The sequence below is a fragment of the Salmo salar genome, chromosome 28 (genome assembly GCF_965601325.2).
Source record: "Salmo salar chromosome 28, fSalSal1, whole genome shotgun sequence".
Lineage (NCBI taxonomy): Eukaryota > Metazoa > Chordata > Actinopteri > Salmoniformes > Salmonidae > Salmo > Salmo salar.
Genome location: NC_138318.1, coordinates 12,997,561 through 13,024,536, shown reverse-complemented (window position 1 = coordinate 13,024,536; position 26,976 = coordinate 12,997,561). Strand labels below are relative to the sequence as shown.

Genomic DNA, 26,976 nt, shown 5'->3' with positions numbered 1-26,976 from the left:
TTTAAACCACAGGCAGTTTGTCTCACTGTTGGAAGAGACAGAGTCGGGTCACGCAGATCTTCCCTACCACACAAACGTGAGATGGTTGAGTTTGGGGAAGGTGCTTAAAAGGATGTGGGACCTGAAGTTGGAGATTGCTGAATTTTTGCAAATAAAAGGAAAATGTGGATTTCCCTCAACTGCAAGATAAAGAATGGTTGGCTCATTTTACCTTCACCGTGGACATCAGGGCCCTCATGAATGAACTGAATTCCAAACTACAAGGGAAGGGCCTTTTGCACATCAGATGTACAGCCTTGTCAAAGCCTTCAAGGGAAAATTACTCCTCCTGACCCGCCAAGTAGAAGCAAACAATTTCACCCACCTTCTGACACTACTAGTCTGTTCCCTATCAGATGACCAGTGGGAGAAGTATACATCGCTGCTGCATGCTTTGAACGGTGAGTTTTCTCATCGTTTTGAGGATTTCAAAGTGTTGGAAAATGACATGCTGTTGGTTTCCTCTCCTTTCACCTTCAATGTGGATAACGCTCCCACTGACCTGCAACTTCAGCTTATCGATCTTCAGTCTGATGCAGTGATTGGAGAACTACTCAAAACAATGTCACTGACGAGGTTCTATGCATCTCTCGACAAACAAAACTTTCCAAAGATTAGGAGTCATGCTCAGAAGTTTGTACTGTTTGGGTCAACCTACGTATGTGAACAAACATTTTCAGTGATGAAATATAACAAGTCAAGACACAGATCATCTCTTACCGACTCTCACCTCTCAGCAATCCTGCGCATAGTGATGTCAGAAACTATACCCGACTACACCGCTCTAGTGCAGTGGTTCCCAAACTTTTTATAATCCCGTACCCCTTCAAACATTCAACCTCCAGCTGCTTATCCCCTCTAGCACCAGGGTCAATGCACTCTCAAATGTTTGTTTTTTTGTTGCCATTGTAAGCCTGCCATACACACACTATATGACACATTTATTAAACATAAGAGTGTGAGCATGTCACAACCCGGCTCGTGGGAAGTGACAAAGAGCTCTTATAGGACCAGGGCACAAATGATAATAATCAATCATTAAAATTTTATTTAAGCATCTTACATATAAAACCTTATTTGTTCATCGAAAATTGTGAATAACTCACTATAGTTTAATGAGAAGGGTGTGCTTGAAAGGATGCACATAACTCTGCAATGTTGGGCTGTACTGGAGAGAGTCTCAGTCTTAAATCATTTTCCACACACAGTCTGTGCCTGTTACGTTCATGCTAGTGAGGGCCGAGAATCCACTCTCACATAGGTATGTGGTTGCAAAAGGCATCAGTGTCTTAACAGCGCGATCAGTAAGTACCAGAAATCTGCCAGTGGCTTCTGATGAAATTACATTTTCACAGAACTGCTTGTTGCAATTTCGATGAGGTTCTCTTGTTCAGATATTGATAAGTGGACTGGAGGCAGGACATGAATTAGATGCACTATTGTAAAGTGGTTGTTCCACTGGATATTATAAGGTGAATGCACCAATTTGTAAGTCGTTCTGGATAAGAGCGTCTGCTAAATGACTTAAATGTAAAAATGTTAAATGAATAATGAATCCAGTTGTTTATGTCGTCAATTTCAGGTAAGTCCCTTCGTAATTGCACACCCAACTCACTCCGGTGCTTCGCTATATCACATTTGACATTGTCTGTAAGCTTGAGTCCATTTGCATACAAAAAAACATACAATGATGGAAAGACCTGCGTGTTGTCCTTGTTAATGCAGAAGAGCGCCAACTTCTTAATCATAGCCTCAATTTTGTCCCACACATTGAATATAGTTGCGGAGTCCCTGTAATCCTAGATTCAGATCACTCAGGTGAGAAAAAACATCACTCAGATAGGCCAGTCGTGTGAGAAACTCGTCATCATGCAAGCGGTCAGACAAGTGAAAATTATGGTCAGTAAAAAAAACTTTAAGCTCGTCTCTCAATAAAAAAAGTGTCTCGATAACCAGCGCACTTCTGTGTATTGTAAAAGCGTTACATGGTCGCTGCCGATATCATTGCATAAGGGATAACGAATCCAGCTGTTTGTGTCATCCAATTCTGGAAAATACCTGCATAATTGCGCACCCAACTCACTCAGGTGCTTTGCTATATCACATTTGACAATGTCTGTAAGCTTGAGTTCATTTGCACCAAAAAAAAATCATACAATGATGGAAAGACCTGTGTGTTGTCCTTGTTAATGCAGACAGAGAAGAGCTCCAACTTACTAATCATAGCCTCAATTTTGTCCCGCACATTGAATAAAGGTGCGGAGAGTCCCTGTAATCATAGATTCAGATCATGCAGGCGAGACAAAACATCACCCAGACACAGTGGCTTGCGAAAGTATTCACCCCCTTGGCATTTTTCCTATTTTGTTGCCTTACAACCTGAAATTAAAACTGATTTTTAGGGGGTTTGTATCATTTGATTTACACAACATGCCTACCACTTTCAGGATGCAAAATATTTTTTATTGCGAAACAAACAAGAAATAACACAAAAAAAACTGAACTTGAGCGTGCCTAACTATTCACCCCTCCAAAGTCAATACTTTGTAGAGCCACCTTTTTCAGCAATTACAGCTGCAAGTCTCTTGGGGTATGTCTCTATAAGCTTGGCACATCTAGCCACTGGTATTTTTGCAAAACTGCTCCAGCTCCTTCAAGTTGGATGGGTTCCGCTGGTGTACAGCAATCTTTAAGTCATACCACAGATTCTCAATTGGATTGAGGTCTGGGCTTTTACTAGGCCATTACAAGACATTTAAATGTTTTCCCTTAAACCACTCGAGTGTTGCTTTAGCAGTATGCTTAGGGTCATTGTTCTGCTGGAAGGTGAATCTCCATCCGTCTCAAATCTCTGGAAGACAAACAGGTTTCCCTCAAGAATTTCCCTGTATTTAGTGCCATCCATCGTTCTTTAAATTCTGACCAGTTTTCCAGTCTCTGCCGATGAAAACATCCCCACAGCATGATGCTGCCACCACCATGCTTCACTGTGGGGATGGTGTTCTCGGGGTGATGAGAGGTGTTGGGTTTGCGCCAGACATAGCGTTTTCCTTGATGGCCAAAAAGCTCAATTTTAGTCTCATCTGACTAGAGTACCTTCTTCCATATGTTTGGCAAGTCTCCCACATGCCTTTTGGCAAACACCAAACGTGTTTGCTCATTTTTTTCTTTAAGCAATGGCTTTTTTCTGTCCACTCCTCCGTAAAGCCCAGCTCTGTGGAGTGTATGGCTTAAAGTGGTCCTATTGACAGATACTCCAATCCCCTCTGTGGAGCTTTGCAGCTCCTTCAGGGTTATCTTCAGTCTCTTTGTTGCCTCTCTGATTAATGCTCTCCTTGCATGGTCCGTGAGTTTGGTGGGCGGCCCTCTCTTGGCAGGTTTGCTGTGGTGCCATATTCTTTCAATTTTTTAATAATGGATTTAATAGTGCTCCGTGGGATGTTCAAAGTTTCAGATATTTTTTTATAACCCAACCCTGATCTGTACTTCTCCACAACTTTGTCCCCGATCTGTTTGAAGAGCTCCTTGATCTTCATGGTGGCTCTTACTTGGTGGTGCCCCTTGCTTAGTGGTGTTGCAGACTCTGGGGCCTTTCGGAACAGGTGTGTATATATACTGAGATCATATGACACTTAGATTGCACACAGGTGGAATTTATTTAACTAATTATGTGACTTCTGAAGGTAATTGGTTTCATCAGATCTTATTTAGGGGCTTCATAGCAAAGGGGTTGAACGCACCACTTTTCCGTTTTTTAATTAATAAGTAAAAAAAAATGTTCATTTCACTTCACCAATTTGGACTACTTTTGCAAGGCACTGTAGGCCAGTCGTGTGAGAAACAAGCGGTCAGACAAGTGAAAATTATGGTCAGTAAGAACTTTAAGCTCGTCTCTCAATTTAAAAAAACTGTCAATACTTTGCCCCTTGACAACCAGCGCACTTCTTTCTGTATGTTGTAAAAGCGTTACATGGTCGCTGCCCATATCATTGCATAGTGCAGAAAGTACACGAGAGTTAAAGCAAGGCCCCTGAACTTAGTTAACCATTTTCACTGTAGTGTCCAAAATGTCTTTCAAGCTGTCAGGCATTCCCCTGGCAGCAAGAGCCTCTCGGTGGATGCTGTAGTGTACCCAAGTGGTATCAGGAGCAACTGCTTGCATGCACGTTACCACTCCACTATGTCTCCCTGTCATGGCTTTTGTGCCATCCGTACAGATACCAACATGAGCAGCAGCTACGTTTGGCTACATACGGACCGTTAGTGGAATTCCCGCGAGAGAGTAACGGTTAATGTGATTGGATATGAATTATTTGACTAGGCTACCTGTATTTGACTTGTTGTTATTTCGCTGTACGCTAGATGGTTTAATTACATTTTGCCTACTCAGGCAAGAAAAGAAAAAAACTTACCCAAATGTATAGCCCTGTTGGAAAATATAAATGGACTGTTTGAAAATATGAAGAGATTTTTTTATTTTTTATTGTTAAATGTGAATCACATTCCACTAACACTCCTCACACTGATTGAGTAGTTTAAATGTAATGTTGAGCTCTCTCTCCTTCTTGTGTTTTTGTGCATACCCGTTAACAAGAGTTCTGTCTGTTGTGCTGAATGCACAATGTACTTTCCCTCTGTGTCGTTCATTGCATGTTTAATAATGAAAATACATGTGGTTTATTTCTGTGCATGTTAAAAAAGTAAAATAAGTAGCAAAGCTGGATGTGATTTACAGTAGATATATCTGTCAACACAGCCATACACATGATGTACAATCCTGTAATATGATTCTGGCCCACGATGGCAAAAATATAGTCTAACGTGGCCCTCCATGGAAAGTAAATGCCCAGGCCTGGATTAGAGGAATGAATCGATGTGATTCGGGTTCGATGTGATACGATTCGATGCAGTAACATTTGTTGAATAAACACATTCATTTCTCATTCTAAACTAAATTCTGCTCGTGATGGAGCTCATGAGTTGGGCATCTCTGAGCTGGATCTGTCTGAGTTGACTTTTCTCTGTGTGTCTGTGTGTGAGTGTGTCTGTTTGTGTGTGTAAAATGATGTATATGTCTGAGCCATAAGGGAAACTGGGCATCTACCAGCGCACTGGTATGACCATTTCAGATCAAAAGTGTGTGTGTGTGTGTGTGGGGGGGGGGGGGGGGGGAGCTAACATTGCCCCCCCCACTTTTGATCTGAAATCACCATCACTCACTAATTAGTCATTTTTGCAGATTAAAAGTGTTAGAGCTAGTAATGTATCAATATTTATCTTTGAACATTTGCTATGACATAGCCAATGAATATATATATATATATAAAATAAAGGGAACACTTAAACAACACAATGTAACTCCAAGTCAATCACACTTCTGTGAAATCAAACTGTCCACTAAGGAAGCAACACTGATTGACAATAAATTTCACATGCTGTTGTACAAATGGAATAGACAACAGGTGGAAATTATAGGCAATTAGCAAGACACCCCCAATAAAGGAGTGGTTCTGCAGGTGTTAACCACAGACCACTTCTCAGTTCCTATGCTTCCTGGCTGATGTTTTGGTCACTTTTGAATGTTGGCATTGCTTTCACTCTAGTGGTAGCATGAGACGGAGTCTACAACCCACACAAGTGGCTCAGGTAGTGCAGCTCATCCAGGATAGCACATCAATGCGAACTGTGGCAAGAAGGTTTGCTGTGTCTGTCAGCGTAGTGTCCAGAGCATGGAGGCGCTACCAGGAGACGTGGAGGAGGCCGTAGGAGGGCAACAACACAGCAGCAGGACCGCTACCTCCACCTGCCAGAGCCCTGCACTGCCAGAGCCCTGCAAAATGACCTCCAGCAGGCCACAAATGTGCATGCGTCTGCTCAAACGGTCAGAAACAGACTCCATGAGGGTGGTATGAGGGCCCGACGTCCACAGGTCGGGGTTGTGCTTACAGCCCAACACCGTGCAGGACGTTTGGCATTTTCCAGAGAACACCAAGATTGGCAAGACGCCGTGGAGAACGTTCTGCTGCCTGCAACATCCTCCAGCATGACCGGTTTGGCGGTGGGTCAGTCATGGTGTGGGGTGGCATTTCTTTGGGGGACCGCACAGCCCTCCATGTGCTCGCCAGAGGTAGCCTGACTGCCATTAGGTACCGAGATGAGATCCTCAGACCTCTTGTGAGACTATATGCTGGTGCGGTTGGCCCTGGGTTCCTCCTAATGCAAGACAATGCTAGACCTCATGTGGCTGGAGTGTCAGCAGTTCCTGCAAGAGGAAGGCATTGATGCTATGGACTGGCCCGCCCGTCCCCAGACCTGAAACCAATTGAGCACATCTGGGACATCATGTCTCGCTCCATCCACCAACGCCACGTTGCACCACAGACTGTCTAGGAGTTGGCGGATGCTTTAGTCCAGGTCTGGGAGGAGATCCCTCAGGAGACCATCCGCCACCTCATCAGGAGCATGCCCAGGCGTTGTAGGGAGGTCATACAGGCACGTGGAGGCCACACACACTACTGAGCCTCATTTTGACTTGTTTTAAGGACATTACATCAAAGTTGGATCAGCCTGTAGTGTGGTTTTCCACTTTCATTTTGAGTGTGACTCCAAATCCAGACCTCCATGGGTTGATAAATTGGATTTCCATTGATTATTTTTGTGTGATTTTGTTGTCAGCACATTCAACTATGTAAAGATAAAAGTATTTAATACGATTATTTCATTCATTCAGATCTAGGATGTGTTATTTTAGTGTTCCCTTTATTTTTTTGAGCTGTGTATATACACACTGATTGTTTCAAGCTAAACAACCCCAAAAAATGTATAAAAATCGAATGTAGGCTAAGTCCCGATCAGCATTTACAGCCAGATGAGAGTTGTGTCTCCAGCGGGATGTTAGGTATTTGATCAAAATAACCTAGCAAATTACATTGGTTGTCACTCAACAAATAAAGCCTAATATTGCACAAGCAATTTCACAAACATTTAAATGCTGAAGGTGACACGCAGATGTACCAGATCAGGACTAGGCCTACCTCTCGTTGGTCAGCGCACAAAGCTGCACACAGCCCGCAGTTTGACTAGGCTACTGATATTGCCTGGGGTTGTTCGGCATGCAAAATGTGAAGTCACAAAATATGAGATATTTCCGGAAATTAAAAAGATAGTAATTTAAGCAGCAACAAAAAAAATGGCGAACCCGGCGATTTGTAACGTTTGAAATCGATTTCCTGACCGGCGTATGCTACATTTGGATAGGTTTGGGGTCCCGTGGACATATGCACGAATATCTTAAACATTTGAGCCGGGGACCGATGCGTATCGGTGAATCGTTACATCCCTAATGACTAGTACGAATGAGACGGGCCCACTGGAACCAGGCCAGTGAGTGTGTATGCATGTGTTCACGCACGTGTGGGGGTTCCTGCCGTGGTTTTCTGCAGATTCAGTGGCATTTCCACATTTAGGGCCGTATAAAATTTGTGTTGCGGAGAACACAGAAGGAAACACGGAATCCAGACATTAAAAGGGAATTCAACAATATTAGAAAATGTATTGAAATTAGTAGGAAATTAACTACATTTATTGAACTTAATTAAGTTATTAATTTGCCCAAGTTCATCATAAGACATGAACTAAATGCATTAGTGATTCGGATTCCCTGCAACTTTCTGAAAAGTCAACAGCAAATTGGGTTAGGGCTGGGTAGGGCCTGTTTTTCCATCAATAACTAGGATATGGGCAGGGCTCGGGTATCACTAAATTGATCACTAACATTTTGAAGCCGAGCCATTCTCTGCTGCGCAGTCTCAGTCTCTGCTGTGCAGTACAGTCGTATCTGACTCAGACACAAGTGCTTCAACCTCGTCAAATATAAGGCAGGAGAGATTATTTCACAGAAAATAATGTTCCTTGAGTTATGTCTGAGTGACGAAAAGTAGCCAACTGCTCTCGTGTCTCTTCATTGAGCAGAGCAGCCCAAGCGGAGCCATTGCTATGGATACTTAGACTCAGATCACCATGAGCGAGCTGCGAGCCAGGAGCGTGTGACACACAGAGAGGAGCAGCTAATGTTTTTACTAAAGAAGTTATTTCTGATGTCGGGTTGAGCCGGGCCTTAAATTTGGCAGAAGCAATCGGGCTTGGGTAGTGTAAGGCCTGAACCTCGCGGGCATGGGTGGGGCTCAGGCTTTAAATTCATGTCCGTGCAGGGCTCTAGTGCACACTTGAAGTAAAGGGTCATTACACTCCAAAACCAACATTTCTTAGATTTTTCCCAGGCCTCAAAGGAGTCTCCTGATGTGGTTCAAGCATTGTTGTGGACTTGAACATCCAACTTACTTGTTTTTCTATTTAAAGTGTGTTTTAGAGATCGAAAACCTGAAAAAAAAACTACTGAGAAAACAGAATTAGGGAAAAAAACGGAATCAGGCAAAAAAACATATATTCAAATAAAAACGGATTTCATAGGGCCCTACACAGTTTGTGAACACATTCGCTCACTCATCGCATCTGGGGCAGGAACCACCACAACACCTGGATAAACCATGTGTTGGTCCCCCACCTACCAGCCAGTGTGTATGGCGGATCCAGAGCCTTCAAGGACATTATCAAGGACATAATACAATATCCACTTCCATGACAAGCTACAGGACTGTTTCGCTAGCAAAGACTGGAATATGTCCTGGGATTGATCTGATGGTATTGAGGAGTTTACCACATCAGGCTTCATTAATAAGTGCATCAACATCAGCAAGACAAAGGAGCACATTGTGGACTACAGGAAACTGCTTTTCATCCAACCGCAAGGCGGTACAGAGGGTAGTGCTCCCTGACATACAGGACCTCTATACCAGGCAGTGTCAGAGGAAGGCTCTAAAAATTGTCAAAGACTCCAGCCACCCACGTCATATACTGTTCTCTCTGCTACCGCATGGCATGCTGTACCAATGCACCAAGTCTGGAACCAGCAGGACCCTGAACATCTTCTACCCCCCAGCCATAAGACTGCTAAATAGTTATTTAAATAGTTAACAAATAACCTCCCAGACTATCTGTATTGAACCTTTTTGCATTAACTCTTTTGACTCATCACATTAGCTGTTGGTACCGTTTATTATCTATCCTCTTTAGAAATGCACGATATATCTGTGAACATATCGGAATCGGACGATATTAGCTAAAAATGCCAACATCGGTATCGGCCGATGTCTAGTTTAACACCGATGTGCAAAACCGATGTCAAAGCTGATGTGCAGACCTATATAAACGTAGGTACATGCTGTAATGATGCCACGTAAAATTTTGCGCTACACGTGCAACACAGCATTCATAACCTAGCCCACAATGTCTACTGTGTGGATCGATCAGTCAACAAGTCGAGCAGTCATTTGAAAGAGTAAGAACATTTCAGAGAGACAACTCAAAAGGCGAAATCCATTAAAGCCAAGATAATGGAATTCCTACCGGAGTTACACAGTAATAGCATCACTGCTATTAGCTTCAAGACATACATACTATGGAATGCCGTTTGGGTCTTTGCGTGTCAAAAATGATACAGAAGCCCTGTCAAAGCTGTACAAAAAAGTCTGCAAACAACGGCCACGAACAATGTTTTTACAATACCGCGTTGGTAATAAAGCATCATTTGTTCGACGCAACTTCTGGGATAGCTAGCTTTATCTTGGTACCTAGCTAGCACCAATACAACCAGCCTGAAAACAATGACCAGTAGAAACTGTCATTTTCATTATTCTTAGCAATGATTTAGGAATCCTTGTAAGTATTAGCTAGGTTGCCACTTGTTGTTCGCCTATTGAAATTGAACTTCAGTTCATGAAAATGAATAGTTAGCCAGCTACTTAACCCTGTTGCCCAAAGCTAACATTATAAGCAGCCAGCTAGCTTCATCTGGCTAGTGAGGCTCTACCGGACTTGGGTATGTGTTGTGAAGCTAGCCACAATAAGGATTAGGCACCATAGTGTAATTTGCGGTTTGCCTTCAAAAGAAAAGTATGTCATTGACAGTGATGCACATGAATACAAATAGTAGAATTATGCTATACTTTTATTTTGACGGCTAACCGCAAAGTCCACTATTGTGGCTAATCCTTACTGTGGCTAGCTTCACATAGATGGGTCCGACCACCATTAATCAAATAAAAACTGTCTTATAAATTATGCTTATTTTAGATGACACCTAGTTATATAGTTAACTAGCTATAGCTACTGAAACAGATTATGTCATTTTGCTATGTTTTGGGGGAACAACATTGTTTGCATCCATGAGCTAGCTAGCTTTACTTTTTTTTATGACCAGTACTGTAGGTGCGCGAGACAACTTTACCAGCATCATAGCATACGTATCGATGAATCATTGTGACATGAAATACAAGTGATTGTTATTACACATTGATTACACTAAGTAAAAAATGTATAAACGCGTTAAATTATGTGACGTGAAGTCATTTTCAGGTCCTGATTGGTCAACAAGCTTATTTGACACATCAAATAGTGTTATCTACTGGTCATTGTTTTCTTTTTTGACACGCAAAGACCCAAACGGCGTTCCTGGTTGAGAATGAAATGACTGAACAACGAAACAGCACAGCAAGTAAGTGAAAGAAATAGGTTTTGATTATGTTTTACTGGTAATGGGACATACGTAAATGCCAACAAAATAACTTTTTGGTCAGTGTGGTGTGTGTGTAACCTTTTAGTTAAGAACAAATTCGTATCCCCGAGCTGACATGGTAAAAATCTGTCGTTCTGCCCCTGAACAAGGCAGTTTACCCACTGTTTCTAGGCCGTCATTGAAAATAAGAATTTGTTCTTAACTGACTTGCCTAGTAAAATAAAGGTAAAATAAAAAAATAAAAAGAACAAATTCTTATTTACAATGACGGCCTACCCCGGCCAAACCCAGACGACGCTGGGCCAATTGTAAGCCGCCCTATGGGTCTCATAATCACAGCCGGATGTGATACAGCCTGGATTCGAACCAGGGACTGTAGTGACGACTCTTGCACTGAGATGCCGTGCCTTAGACCGCTGCGTCCGTGTGTGTTAACTATTTAACTGTACTAGAATGCTTAAAAGGCCGCTAACATTTTAAATATCAGTTATCGGTATCGGTTTTTTTTTTGGGGGGGCAAGGAAAATATCGGTTATCGGTGCATCACTAATCCTGTTGCTTAGTCACTTTTTCCCTACCTATATGTACATACACTATATCTACTTCAATTAACTCGTACCCCTGCACATCAACTCGGTACTGGTACATAGCCATGTTACAGTTATTTATTCCTTGTGTTATTATTTTTCTACTATTTCTGTTGGGAAAGGCCCGTAAGTAAGCATTTCTCTATTAGTCTACACCGGTTGTTTATGAAGCATGTGACAAATACAATTTTATTTGTGTGTTAGTTTGTGAAACTTATATAACATGGGGTCAAATAAATGTTGGTGAAAGGTCCTCATGTGTTGTCACCTACCCGCCCAATTCATTGTATTATGATTTTTTAGTCCATTGCCCACTTGCGATATGTGCAGATAATTGAAACTTTTGCGCAAATCACACATTGATGTCAAGTACTGAAGTTATGATTTGTCACCTAAACATCCTCATCATTATCCCCCCATCTTACCTCTGCTCCACCTCCATCTCGTCTCCACGGTAACAGGAGCGAAGCATGATCTGTCGTTCCGCGTCCCACAGGTGCTCCTTTAGGAAGCCAGCGGCCTGCACCGCTCTCTCCAGCAGAGCCTTGTCATCCAGCACAGCACCAACACGCGCAAAGCCTGATAACATCAGACCTGGAGAGAGAGCAAGGGAGAGATACGGGAGGAAAGAGATCAAGAGAAAGGGGGGAGGGAGAAAAGGGTTATGAAGCCCATTGTCATATTGCCAAACCCAAAATATTGTCAAGCAACTGCCAGCAACATGGTTTCAATGGAATTCTGTGGTATCGTCCCATACTGGAACGCTGTATCATTATCTCTCTCTGGAGTAGCTCAGTGACTCCGTGAGGTGGCAGTTCAGCAGCAACTTGGTGATTACCAGGCTTTGAAGTTCCCCTGGTCGCTGGGTTCCTTTTCTCTCCTTCCCTCTATCCCTCCCTCCATCTTTCATGTCAGTATCAAAGCGTTGGTAGGGAGCAGCCCAGTCATCAAAGCCCAGTAGAGTGCTGTCTGCACTGTGGGACAGCTGATTAATGAAGTGATTGACTAATTAAGGACTAACTGGAGGAGAGAGGTTTAATGGAAGGGTTCCTGAAATCGCCTAGCTTCGTTACCTCACAGATACTGATACACTCCCGCATCAGATGGAGACCTGGGTGCAGTGTGTGTGTGCTCTTACCGTTCCAGGAGGCCAGCATCTTGGTGTCGAGGTGAGGGGCCGGACGGCTCTTCCTGACTTCGGCCATCTTGGCTCTAGCGGAGGCCAGTAGCTCAGAGACCTTTGCTACACTGAGGCCAAAGCGTGCAGCTGTCAGCTCCACAGAGTAACGCACAATCAACACGTTCTGGCCCTGCAGCTCCCCATGAGGGTCCTGACACACCCAGAAGATAATTACAGAAGACACACAGAAGATAAATGTTAATGATCCTTTAAAAGATACTTAGGACAAGGTCTATCTTGGGGACCAACGAGCTTGCGCGCACACACACCTGTTCCATGTCGACGTTGCCTTGTTCTTTGACCCCGTAGTGGTGCATGAAGATGTCAGCCTCTGTAGCGCCCCCTGTTGCTCCCTCCACCACGACAGGAAGTAGTTCTCTGACCTCTGACCCCATCCACACACAGAACGCCCCCTCCCTCTTTTCACTTCCCCCCGCAGCAGGGAGAGAGTCTGCGTCCTCAGCACTGTAGAAGCCCCCAGACTAAACCCCCAAGAGAGAGAGAAGGGGTGTTTAGAGAACAAAGTGTTAATATCATTTTCTGTAAGATAAATGTAATGAATCTTAAACCAATGTTCCGGTCATGATCCTTGGATTGAATGTTTATTTTTTTGTTGCTGATGTAATGGATTACGAAACCAAGAAAATTGCCTAAGGATATTGTTGCACTCGCTTTGTCAAGGGGTCCTTGGCCTAGTTACATTGTTTGTAACCTGAATAAATGTGTGCATTAAATGTGAAAAGCAATCGTATGCGACCAGGTGTTGAATGCATGTACCCAGGAGACAGCAAATGGTCCAGGGCCAGCTCTCTCTCTCTTGATCGGCCTGTCCAAGCGGATTATTATTTGTTGTGGCGAAACATAAATAAAAAAACTAAAAGGCATGCCGAAACTAAAAGACTCAAAAACAAAGGAAAGGCCTCATGGCCACAAAACAAAATCAGCAGCCTCACGGCTTGCAAGCTGGGACTCTGACCGACGACCACCCTAATTGGAAGCACCTGATGTGCTTATCAACCAGGCTCAGCATCTGGACAAGGTAGCTGCTGCCCCCTAGGGAATTGGAGTGTGGAAGTGCTAGCTAGCTGTAGTGCTGTCTAAACTACTTAACTTATTACCTAATAATTGTGTGAAGAAAAAAAAAAGTTTCACTCATCAACTGCTGTTTGTGCCCACATCACATGAGATTAAAGGTAGATAACATGCAACTACTCCGTGTAACAGTAGGTAAATTAACCAGAAACAAGGAAAATTCAGGCCAACTCTATTGTCCATTGCCTGCACATTCTCTGTATTCTCTCTGCGACAATGACTCTGAGCTTTCGAGGGAAAGCCCTGTACTGAGGCAGCTGTATAAAAGAAACAGTGTCCGTGGTAAATTACCTTCCTTGCGTAATTCCTTACCGTATAATTACATAATAAATCTTGGTGAATAGAATGATCTCAATGAGTGTGGTTTTAATTGTGTGGGCTGACGAGACATTAATCAAACTAAGATGGCCACCGCCTTGCCTGAGCAGGGAACAGGGGGAGGGAGAAACAGGTTGACCTTGATAGTAATCCAGGGGCATTTTTTAAAAGAGTGCGATACCTGGCCCTCACACACATGCCCCCACATGCGCATGCGCACACACACACACACACACACACACACACACACACACACACACACACACACACAGTGGTGTTAATGAGGTAGGAGGGAGATGGCTCACCTTGTCACTGAGGTCTCTGGAGACATAGAGGAGAATGTCCCGGGCCACATCAGCAAAGACTTGCTCCCCCGACACCTGCACCCACACAAGACAACATATCACAAAACCACACTGCAACCATGACACAAGCAGACCACAACCAGGCCTGCACCCAGAGAAGACAACATATCACACTGCAACTGTTACATAACCGGAACCCAACCAACCACACGCTACTGTAATTAACAATATTGCACCAGTCTCCTGAGACCTGCACCCACAACAACATATAGCAATGATAACTCACCTGTATCACAACTGTATTCTGAGCCAATCACTGTAGAACACCTTCTATAAAAAACAACCTCTTGGTCGCACACCTCCCAAATACAGGACCTATATATCCCTATATTACGCATCGAGGCTGGAAAAATACATCAGTGAAGAGGACAGTCTTGTTGGTGTATTCTACAGTGTTGATTTATTCTACTGTACCACCAACAAGGTAAGGGACACGTCTATGGTCCTATACATTGCTATTAGGTATAACGGTTAGCCGCTGAAAATACATTTGACCGGTCGTGCTTATTGGTCTATAGGTTAAAAAACATTTTGATGGCCACGATTAAAAAGAGCTACCATATCTCAACTCATAAAAAGTGTGAATCCTAATCACTATTCTTGTGCATACTGTAGGCTATAGTCAATGGTTGGCAGGTTATCAGCGCATCACCCACCACTTTACAATGTGAGCTTGAGGCAGTATAATTGTTTGAAACATCAACGGTTTACTTTACTTCAAATAATGAGGCAGAGTAGCCTGGCCAAAATCCAACCATAAATGTGAATTATTTTATAAAAACTTCCTCCAGCCATTAACCAGCGTTTCTCTCCTGTTGTATTGGTTTGCATATCAACTTTCTTTCGTTGTCCAGAAGCGAAAAGGCACAATCCTAGTCATATTAGCAACCCATCCTAGTTGTTGCCATTAGTTTCTAACCGAGATTAAAATTTTTGTCACATTGAACCGTTCGCATTAGGTGTGCTGTTTAGAAGGGTGTTTTCCACTAATTGCATTTTGGCAAATGGTTGAAAATAATGTTATCAAATTTTAGCGGTCACGTACACATGGTTAGCAGATGTTATTGCGAGTGTAGCGAAATGCTTGTGCTTCTAGTTTCGGCAGTACAGTAATATTTAACAGGTGTAAGAATATTTTGAAAATAAGGGGTGTGGATAGGCTCATTTGAACAACCTATTTTAGGTCTTGATGTTATTATGCAACTTGACTCTACACTGAACATCTCTGAAGGGAAGGAAACGTGGAAATTAGACAACTGCAGGGATCTACAGTTCAGAACCATCCTATTTGGACTAAGAAGAAAAATGAGTGTGGAACTTTGGATATGGAACCAGTGTGCTTGTCAGGTGTTGCCCCACCTTGCACAAAACAATATCCCATTAGCAAGGAAGCTATGGATGCTATTAAAGTACTGATTAAAGATCTATGGGACATGGGTATAGTTGAAAAGACACATTCTGCCAAAATGCTGTTCATACTCTTTTGACAATGAATCCAGCTGCACAGGTCACAGCTGCTCGTTGGAAGAAATGGAGCCTCCAACTGTTTTGGAAGCTCTGAACATCCTCATACAACGTGGCACACCATGTAATCCAGCTACTCTGATGTATCCTACAGACACCACATTACTTGAACACGACTGTTGTGAGTTGGTTTTGGATCAGCTCTCTGATGGGTTTACTAAGTGGCATCTGTTGGAAAACCCTGAGTTTATCTCATACACAGACGGTTCAAGCATTGTGGAGGGGGGGTGAGGAAGGCAGGCTGGGTAGTTCCTACAATGGACAATGTGATAGTGACAGGCACGTTACCTGCAGAAACATCAGCACAGGTGGCAGAATTGGTGGCTTTGACAGAAGCATGCAAACAGGCTGAAGGAAAAACATATCTACACAGACTCAAGGTATGCTTCTGGCGTTACCCATGATTTTGGAAAAATATGGAAAAACAGGATTCATGACATCACTGGGAGCTCCTGTGAAGAATGGACCAGAGGTGATGGCTCTACCAGTTACCTGGACAAGTTGCAATTTTGAAAATGCACATGGAAAAATCTTTACAGACGAGAGTAAAGGTAATGATTTAGCTGACAAAGCTGCCAAGGCGGCTGCCAAGAGAACATCTCTGTCACCTAAACTGATTAGGAGCTACACCTTGGACACATTGCAAGACATTAAAGATATGCAAAGCAGTGCACCAAAAGATGAAGTGTGGGAATGGATGGCTGCAGGACGCAAACTCAATCAAGAAGATGTGTGGAAATGCAACCTGAGATGTGTAGTGCCAAATGCACTCCTACCCTACTTGATGACACAGATCCACTCTCTGGGACACATTGTTGTGGACAAGATAGTTTATCGTTGTGTGGGCAAATGGTGGAGACCTGGTGTGCGGAAAGAGGCTGAGGCTGTTGTGGCGAATTGCAACATTTGTATGGAAAACAACACCAAAGGACGAGTGCAAGTACAGACACGACGAGCGCCTGCCCCAACCGGACCCTTCAGACATCTACAGCTTGATTACATCACTCTGCCCAAATGTAAAGGACACGAAGTTGTGCTGGTCGTTGATCGTTTCTCACAGTAAAAGCCTTGAAGGTTGAAGCCTACCCTACTAAGAAAGGAACTGCACAACACACAGCTAAAATTCTGATTCGAGAAATCATTCCCAGATGGGCATTTCCGGAACAATTAGACCAAGGTACTAATTTCACAGGAAAAGCGTGTCAGGAGGTAGCTCGTCTTCTGAACATAGACTGGCAACTGCACTGCCCTTATCATCCTCAATCGAGTGGACAGGTAGAATGCATAAATTGAGTTTTGAAAGAGAGACTTTCAAAGATGCATCAAGGAATGGCATGGCCGGATGCATTGCCTACGGTATTATGTAGATTACGGGAAACACATAACAAAACCACAGGGTTGAGTCCGTTTGAGGTCGTCACAGGTCGACCCATGTCACTACCAGGCACGTTAGATTTGAGAAAAGCAGACGTTCACTTTGAGTGGGACAATGCTTAACTATTGCATACAACTCTCTAATGCAGTAGGGGAAGCAGACAGACAAGTAAAAGAGGCGTTGGGAATAACTCCCGAGGGGGGACATGACGTAGAACCAGGACAGTGGGTGATGGTAAAAAAATATGTAACAGACACATTAGGGCCAAAATGGGAAGGTCCTTATCAAGTTTTGCTCATAACGAGGTCAGCAGGCCAGGTCGCAATTGTAAATGAGAACTTGTTCTCAACTTGCCTACCTGGTTAAATAAAGGTGAAATATAAAAAATAAAAAAATAAAAAAGCTGTGAAAGTCCAGGGAAATTCACGATGGATACATGTCACTCATTGCAAGGTTGTCCATTTTGATGGCAAAGCGGAGCCTGGAGAATAAAGAACTGATTGGCCCCTAATTGCTAATCAATCTCGGGTGAAGAAGCATAGTAAGATGACCAGAACCTGATAAGCTTCTATGTTGTATACAGCAGTCATCATATTAGGGATATCTAGGTGAAATGTCCAACGGTTTCCTGAAAATCGGTACATGCTTACTTAAGGAAATATATGTGAAATATCAATCTCTCTTGAAACCAGGACATGTTACTTTCACTTTTTTGTTTCCTTTGTTACAGATTATCAGAATCTACCGTCTGTACCTGAAATGATACAAGATCACCGGTGAAGTGTTCATTAGAGAAGTCCTTATCAACCAGTGGAACGGAAAAATAATTCCTCACTACCGGCAGACTGCCAGAACATATTATCTAATAGTTATCTATGTGGGTCTGATACCAGTGTGGAAGAGCTGGTCACTTTTAAAGGACTTGGTGAATGATTACCTTGTCAATAGGATGATTGAATATTATTGTCTTGAATACAATTATTATTTTGTGTGAGTTCCTCCTAATACAGGATGTGGTAGGAATCGTAAGGGACATCATCATTACACCTGTTAATACTTACTTTCTATAACTTTGTTTGAAATCTATTTCTTAATGTAACAGCAAGTAAAATATGCCCTTTGTGTTTTATAGAAATGCAAGGTGTTTAATGTAAATTATTTTATGCTTACTGCTAATGTTTTTTATACTGTCTATTTAAAAAAAATGTTTTCTATTGTTTTCTAAAAATACATTTTAAGTATATTTCTTTTTAAAATGGTCTACGGGGGAATGTAAGAATATTTCAAGATAAATACACAATGCAGAGGACAAGAGAGTACTAACGATAAATGGAAATAGTGTTTTTTTCTGTAATATCAATGGGTCAGAGACATGGGAGGAATTTCAGTCCGGGACTCATAGCAAGTTCTCAATGGTTCAAATTGTTTATACATTGAACCTAAAATAGGATACTCGTTATTTGGCCATTGGCTGAGTTTTATTGCAAGGAATTCTAATTGGTCAACCACAGGCTATGGCTGGGTTATAAAATTACATCCTGTCCCTTTGTTCTGTGGAGAGAATCCCAGAGGAGAATAACTGAGGACAGGGGAGCATGAACATCTACCTCCCTGCATGATTTGTTCTCTTTGAATACACCTATTTTCCTCCCCCTGATTTGCTTTGGAGTCTGTGTTATTGAAGAGTAACATCAACTGCTAACACAAGTAATCTAACAATTCCACAACAACTACCGAATACACACAAATCTAAGTAAAGGGATGGAATAACAATATATACATATAAATATATGGATGAGCGATGACCGAGCGGAATAGGAAAGATGCAATAGATGGTATAAAATATAGTATATACATATGAGATGAGTAATGCAAGATATGTAAACATTATTAAAGTGACTAGTGATCCATTTATTAAAGTGGCCAATGATTTCAAGTCTGTATGTAGGCAGCAGCCTCTCTGTGTTAGTGATGGCTGTTTAACCTGTCTGGGCTAGGGGGCAGTATTTTCACGGCCGGATGAAAAACGTACCCAATTTAAACAGGTTACTACTCTGGCCCAGAAACTAGAATATGCATATTATTAGTAGATTTGGATAGGAAACACTCTGAAGTTTCTAAAACTGTTTGAATGGTGTCTGTGAGTATAACAGAACTCATATGGCAGGCAAAAGCCTGAGAAAAAGTCAACCAGGAAGTGGAGGATCTGAGAATTGTAGTTCTTTCTAGTCCCTTTCGAAACTACAGTATCTGTGGGGTTACGTTGCACTTCCTAAGGCTTCCATTGGCTGTCAAAAGCCTTCAGAAAGTTGTTTCAGCCTTCTCCTGTTACTGGGCAGATAAAAGGAGCTCAGTTTCTGAGTGGACTACCTGTGGACAAAGGGATTGGATATGCGAGGTCACACGAGTGCGCCGTTCCTTCTTTTTCTCCTTGAATGAATACGCTATTGTCCGGTTGGAATATTATTGCAATTTTACGTAAAAAATACCATAAAGATTGATTTTAAACAGCGTTTGACATGCTTCTAAGTACGGTAATGGAACATTTTCACTTTCGTCTCTGGTACCGCGCTTGCGCGTTATGCCTTTGGATAGTGCTCTGAACGCATGAACAAAACGGATGTATTTGGACATAAATATGTATTATTTCGAACAAAAACAACATTTCTTGTGGAAGTAGCAGTCCTGGGAGTGCATTCTGACAAAGATCAGCAAAGGTAAGAGAATATTTCTAATACTAATTCTGAGTTTAGGTTGCCTCGAACTTGGCGGGTGTCTGTATAGCTCTCTGTGATGGCTGAGCTATGTACTCAGAATATTGAAAAATGTGCTTTCGCCGTAAAGCTATTTTAAAATATGACAAAGCGGTTGCATCCAGGAGTAGTCTGTAATTCTTTAAATAATTGTTATATATTTTGTCAACGTTTATGATGAGTATTTTTGTAAATTGATGTGCACATTCACCGGAGGTTTTGGTGGGAATACATTGTCTGAACATCACGCGCCAATGTAAAATGTTGATTTTGGATATAAATATGAACTTTATCGAATAAAAGATACATGTATTGTGTAATATAATGTCCTAGGAGTGTCATCTGATGAAGATCGTCAAAGGTTAGTGCTTCATTTAGCTGTGTTTTGGGTTTTATTGACACATGTCCTTGCCTGGAAAATGGCTGTGTGATTATTTTTGTCTATGTACTCTCCTAACATAATCTAATGTTTTGCTTTCGCTGTAAAGCCTTTTTGAAATAGGACAATGTGGTTACATCAAGGAGAAGTGTATCTTTAAAATGGTGTAAAATAGTTGTATGTTTGAGAAAGTTGAATTATGACATTTTGTTGTTTTTGAATTTGCCGCCCTGATATTTCACTGGCTGTGTCCCGCAGGTTAGCCCATAGAAGTTAACAAGCAAATTTGAGAACAAGGCTACCTAAATTCTATCAGCATATTGATTGTAGCACTTGTGCGGGCAATACACTGGATCACTGCTACTCTAACTTCCACGATGCATACAAGGCCCTCACCCGCCCTCAAAATGTTCCATTACCGTACTTAGAAGCATGTCAAACGCTGTTTAAAATCAATCTTTGTGGTATTTTTAACGTAAAATTGCGATAATATTCCAACCGGACAATAGCGTATTCATTGAAGGAGAAAAAGAAGGAACAGCGTGACCGCGCATATCCAATCCCTTTGTTGCCAGGCAGTCCACTCAGAAACTGAGCTCCTATTATCTGCCCAGTGACAGGAGAATGCTCAAACCACTTTCTGAAGGCTTTTGACAGCCAATGGAAGCCTTAGGAAGTGCAACGTAACCCCACAGATACTGTAGTTTCGAAAGGGACTAGAAAGAACTACAATTCTCAGATCCTCCAGTTCCTGGTTGACTTTTTCTCAGGTTTTTGCCTGCCATATGAGTTCTGTTATACTCACAGACACCATTCAAACAGTTTTAGAAACTTCAGAGTGTTTCCTATCCAAATCTACTAATAATATGCATATTCTAGTTTCTGGGCCAGAGTAGTAACCTGTTTAAATTGGGTATGTTTTTCATCCGGCCGTGAAAATACTGCCCCCTAGCCCAGACAGGTTAAAATCCCCAGCTACAATAAATGCAGCCTCAGGATATATGGTTTCCAGTTTGCGTAGAGTACAGTGAAGTTCCTTGAGGGCCGTCGTGGTATCGGCTTGAGGGGGGGGGATATACACGGCTGTGACAATAACCAATGAGAATTCTCTTGGGAGATAATATGGTCGGCATTTGATTGTCAGGTCAGGTGAACAAAAGGACTTGAGTTCCTGTATGTTGTTATGATTACACCATGAGTCATTAATCATGGGGCATACACCCCCCGCCCTTCTTCCCAGAGAGATGTTAATTTCTGTTGGCACGACTCATAAAAAATCCCGGTGGCTGTACCGACTCCGACAACATATCCCGAGAGAGCCATGTTTCCTTGAAACAGAGTATGTCTCTGGAAAGCAACCCTTGCCCTAATTTTGTCTACCTTGTTATCTAGAGACTGGACATTGGAGAGTAATATACTCGGAAGAGGTGGGTGGTGTGCACGCCTCCGAAGTCTGACAAGGAGGCCGCTCCATCTACCTCTTCTGCGGTGACGTTGTTTTAGGTCGGCCTCTGGAATGAGATCCAATGCCCTGGGTGGTGGTGCGAACAAAGGATGCGCTTCGGGAAAGTCGTATTCCTGGTCGTCATGTTGGTAAGTTGATGTCGCTCTGATATCCAATAGTTCTTCCCGGCTGTATGTAATAACACTTAAGATTTTCGGGGCTAACAATGTAAGAGATAATACATAAAAAAAAAAATACTGCATAGTTTCCTAAGGACTAGAAGCGAGGTCACCCTCTCTGTCAGCGCCATCTTGCTTTTATTAGCTGCATTACAGAAGTTGCATGTTCAATAATTGGCTAGAGCCTTTTTGACTAAGACGATAGGCTTGCTATTGTAGTATGTTTTCATTAAGCTCTTATTGAAAAATGTTAATTTCTTGTATGCATGCATAGTATTTTCTGTTGGTCGCATCATTTTACTGTTTGACATTTGTTTTACCGTTTGTTGACCGGTTAATGAGCCGTTAGTCGGCAGCAAAATTTACCGAAATATGTATCCTTATAATTACTATGCATACAGACTCACACACAATTACACAATATGTTACAGCTCACTTCACAGCTTCCCCGGGAGGCTAAAGCTCACTTCACAGCTTCCCCGGGAGGCTACAGCTCACTTCACAGCTTCCCCGGGAGGCTACAGCTCACTTCACAGCTTCCCCGGGAGGCTACAGCTCACTTCACAGCTTCCCCGGGAGGCTACAGCTCACTTCACAGCTTCCCCGGGAAACTAAGTTATTGTAGCCTCCCGCGGACGAAGAGGTTCGCTTCTGCTGCAGGTTTCGCTGTAAAATATTGCACGCTTTGCGGCAGTGGTTCTCATTGCTATACATACCCCTCACATGATGTGACATCCCCTAACAGAGTTTATTAATCTAGGCGAATTCTGCTGACTAAGACTTTTTTGGCAGGAAAACGATTATGGTATAGACGGGTTAAATGATGTGGCTGCCACACAAACACACGCATGCACACACCTGGTAGGCGCTGATGTAGACCACAGCCAGCTGGGCCTGGTCATAAAGCATCTTCTCAAAGTGGGGAACATGCCAGGATGAGTCTGTAGAGTAACGATGGAACCCCTGTGAGAGAGGAAGATGGAGAGAGAGAAAGAAATAAACGAATGAGAAATACAACATAAACGTTCTACTCCTGCTCATGCCAACTGTGTTGTGGTGTGCTGTGTGTAGTGGAGTAGCATGTCCTAGGAATGATGCAAAAGTGGCGTTAGTGTGAATGAGAGTGTGTACCTGTGCCACATGGTCGTGGATACCCCCCAGGGCCATCATGCGGAGTGTGTGTAGGGTCATCTGGAGCGCCTCGGATCCCTCAGTGGACGAACGGTTCACAGACCAGAACGACATAAGGAACATCAGATTCACTACAGAAAGAGAAAGAGAGAGAGAGAGAGAGAGAGAGAGAGAGAGAGAGAGAGAGAGAGAGAGAGAGGCAGAAAGAAAGGGGGAAAGAGAGAGAAAGAGACCGTGAGATAGAAAGAGGAGAGAGAGCAACGGTCAGACAGACAGAGACGCAAAGACAAAAAGAAAGAACTGGAGAACTCCTGTGTGCGTATGTACCTGGTGAGGGGAACTTGGGTGCATCCCTGAATCCACCATATTCCTCCTCATAGGAGTGTGCGAGCTGTACGAAGCAGCGATTGGCCACATCATGGGCTGGGGGTGGGGTTTCCCCGGGGTTAGCTGCGATAGAGGTTCCCTTCTTCAGAGCTTCTATAACTCTCTCACCACTTGACTCCAATGCTTCACGGTTATCCTGCCACTGAGAGAGAGCGGAACACACACACACGGTTGCTACAGCACTAATATCTTTGCCACTCACACACCCCATAAGCCACTTGGCATATCCATGTAGGCTACTGAATACAAACATATGAACTTTGTGAAGTGCTGTATTTGTAGAGTTCAAATACAGCTTGGACATTGTTATTACCTGCTCCATAATTCTGGTCAAGACAGTTTTGAGTCCAGGTCTCCGGCCACTGTCCTTTGGGGGGAAGTAGGTGCCCCCAATGAAAGGTCGTAGGTCAGGGGTCAGCCACACACTCATCGGCCAACCACCACCTCCGCTGGTTGCCTAGAGACCAGGGACAGCAACACAGATTAACAAACACAGCAGATATGGGGACTTGATTACTACATGTTCACACACACAGGCACACAAACATACACAGCCACACACACACACCTGCACGAAGGTCATGTAGACCTTGTCCACATCAGGTCTCTCTTCGCGGTCAACTTTAATACAGACAAAGTTGTCACTGAGGGTCTTTCCGATCTCCTCGTCCTCGAAGGACTCTCTCTCCATCACATGACACCAGTGACACGTAGAGTAGCCCACTGACAGGAAGATAGGCTTGTCTTCACTCCTGGCTTTGTCAAACGCCTCTTGTCCCCATGGATACCTGGGAGGTGGGATAGATTAATGTATTTAACTGGCACTCTTATATTAGTTTACATATACTGAACAAAAATATAAAAACGCAACATGCAACAATTTCAAAGGCTTTGGTGAATTACAGTTCATAAGGAAATCAGTCAATTGAAATAAAAGCATTAGGCCCTAATCTATGGATTTCACATGACTGGGCAGGGGTGCAGCCATTGGTGAGCCTGGAAGGGCACAGGGCCACCCACTGGGGAGCCAGGTCCAGCCAATCAGAATGTGTTTTCCCCCCACAAAATGGCTTTATTACAGACACAAATACTCCTCAGCACCACCCCCAACCCCCCACAGGTGAAGAAGCCGGATGTGGAGGTCCTGGGCTGGCATGGTTACACATGGTCTGCGGTTGTGAGTCCTGTTGGACGTACTGCCAAATTCTCTAAAACGACGTTGATGGTAGAGAAATGAACATTAAATTATCTGGCAACAGCTCTGGTAGACATTCCTGCGGTCAGCCTGCCAATTGTACGCTCCCTCAAAACTTGAGACATCTGTGGCATTGTGTTGTGTGACAAAAGTGCACATTTTAAAGTGGCCTTTTATTGTCCCCAGCACAAGGGGCACCTGTGTAATGATCAAGCTGTTTAATCAGCTTCTTGATATGCCACACCTGTCAAGTGGATGAATTATCTTGGAAAAGGAGAACTGCTCACTAGCAGGGATATAAAAAAGTGTGGACAAATTTTGGGAGAAATAAGCTTTTTGTGCATATGGGAGAATAATAATATGGGAGAATAATAATTCAGCTCATGAAACATGGGACCAATGCTTTACATGTTGTATTTATATTTCTGTTCAGTTTAGTTCATTAGGTTTTAGCCTACTGGTGAAAGAGAATAATGTGGACTAACCCTCCAGTCCACGGATTGTGTGTGTGTGTCTAACCCACCAGTCCACCGGGTTGTGTGTGTGTGTGTGTGTGTGTGTGTGTGTGTTCTAACCCACCAGTCCACGGATTGTGTGTGTGTGTGTGTGTGTGTGTGTGTGTGTTCTAACCCACCAGTCCACGGATTGTGTGTGTGTCTAACCTACCAGTCCACTGGGTTGTGTGCGTGTTGCAGCAGGTAAGGGGACCTCTCCTGTCCCAGGCGGTTGGGGGGTCTCTGGGGGGTGGACGGGGGGCTGCCTTGCCCCTCACTCCCAGACGCCATACTCAGACTGGCTCTGCTTGTCATACTGGTGGTTCAAGTGAAACACAGAGGTAGCACTTTGATCATCATTGGTAAACTGTTTGTAAACTACAACAAAATGACTGACTGAAAATAACATTATGTGGAGTGTGCCATCAATGCCATCAAACCTGTTCATGTTAGCTAAGTCACATGTTGTTATGTTTATAGGAAGGTTATTGCTGGGTGAACTGCGTGCATACTTGGCATGTATTGTATGAGTGCTTCATGATATCAATGTTGGCTAGACAGTAGCAGCTTACTATAATCGTTAGCTACTGTAGCTAGTTAGCTAGCTACAGTAGCTACTTCCTCCATGCACGAGCCCTATCAAGTGACAGCTGTCACAACCAGACAGTGCTGGCTGTCAAGCATGCTAAAAACACTAGCCTTTTAGCTAGCATGGTTTTTAGTTCTCCAAACTGCAGAACACACCGTAAAGCATCACCGTGTTGTGTCCAGTGTTCACTGGCAATCGTGTCAACACTGCAAAGAGTATAATTAGGTTTATTTACAATTGGGTAAATAGCTAGTTGGCTAGACCAAGGACGAATGGCATCTAGCCTGCTAGCTAGCTGACAACAGCTCGTACAAGACCACTTGGTGACCCGCTAGCTCCCCGGGCAGGCGCGAGACAATGATGTAATCCACAGCTAATCAATCGTTGCATTATTGTAGCTAGCTAACGTTAGCTAGTTAGCGATTAATCAATTAATTTGACAAGTCAGTCGCAAGATGTCACGTTATGTCTCTTTTCATTAGCTACTTTACCTGAAGCAGTATTGGGACGTCCTGGGACTCAGCAGCGAGGGGGACTTGTCGCTGGCAGGGGGTGGTGTCAGCCCGCTGATGTCCCGACTCTGTTCTGGGCTGTGCGGCTTGTTGTCACCTCCCAGGAGAACGATACTTAGCAGGCGAGCTGGGTCAACGCGGCTATTTTTTGACGACGACCGTGCCCATGCGAGTCTTAACATCTTAATCCAATGTGCTTTGTCAAAGGGCGGGCTGGCTCAGTGGAGGTTTGCCTACTTTGCTTAAACACAGCAAGTGCAACTCTCCGACCAACCAACTATGACAGTTTTGTCACTGACTTTGGGAAGTGTTGCCAACTATTGTTTTGTTTGTGAGAATCGCTATTGGCTCCTTGTTTTGACGCTAGAAGTCGCTAGACTATGTTTGGCCGTTGCCGCGACGACGTCACAGCACCAGTTTGCCTTGGTGCAGTACAGATGCGGTCCCCGACGTAGCGTTTTCGCACCCTCTCCCGCCGCACATCTCCTCCACTTGTGCGTCCTTGCCTGTGTGTGTGACTTCTGTTGCACAGACAGCTGCTCTCGCTCTCGTTTGCGTCTGAATTTGGTGGGAAAAGTTACCAAAGGCATCATTCTATAGCTTCGTTCTTTAGCTAGAGGACTCCTGATAGTGCTAAGTATACTTGTAGTCTTTATTTGTCATAGGAGGCTGGTGGGAGGAGCTGTAGGAGGACGGGCTCATTGTAATGGCTGAAATTGAATAAATGGAATGTATCGAACATATGGAAACCACATGTTTGACTCAGTTCCATTAATTCCATTCCAGCCATTACAATGAGC

General features: G+C 43.3%; 1 protein-coding gene across 1 annotated transcript in view; it reads right to left on the bottom strand.

Annotated features, from left to right (window-relative positions):
* The window catches only part of spata20 (spermatogenesis associated 20), a 64,812-nt gene extending 38,047 nt beyond the window's left edge, over nucleotides 1-26,765 (bottom strand). The window contains exons 1-11 of the mRNA XM_014179461.3: nucleotides 26,156-26,765; nucleotides 25,248-25,391; nucleotides 23,955-24,174; nucleotides 23,700-23,843; nucleotides 23,327-23,528; nucleotides 23,000-23,130; nucleotides 22,727-22,831; nucleotides 14,155-14,229; nucleotides 12,709-12,921; nucleotides 12,398-12,590; nucleotides 11,685-11,853 (exon numbers count right to left, since the gene is read on the bottom strand). Of these exons, the coding sequence (XP_014034936.1) occupies nucleotides 11,685-11,853; nucleotides 12,398-12,590; nucleotides 12,709-12,921; nucleotides 14,155-14,229; nucleotides 22,727-22,831; nucleotides 23,000-23,130; nucleotides 23,327-23,528; nucleotides 23,700-23,843; nucleotides 23,955-24,174; nucleotides 25,248-25,391; nucleotides 26,156-26,358 (1,799 nt within the window). The 5' untranslated portion in view covers nucleotides 26,359-26,765. The remainder of the gene's footprint in view (nucleotides 1-11,684; nucleotides 11,854-12,397; nucleotides 12,591-12,708; nucleotides 12,922-14,154; nucleotides 14,230-22,726; nucleotides 22,832-22,999; nucleotides 23,131-23,326; nucleotides 23,529-23,699; nucleotides 23,844-23,954; nucleotides 24,175-25,247; nucleotides 25,392-26,155) is intronic.
* Nucleotides 26,766-26,976: the final 211 nt, after the last annotated feature.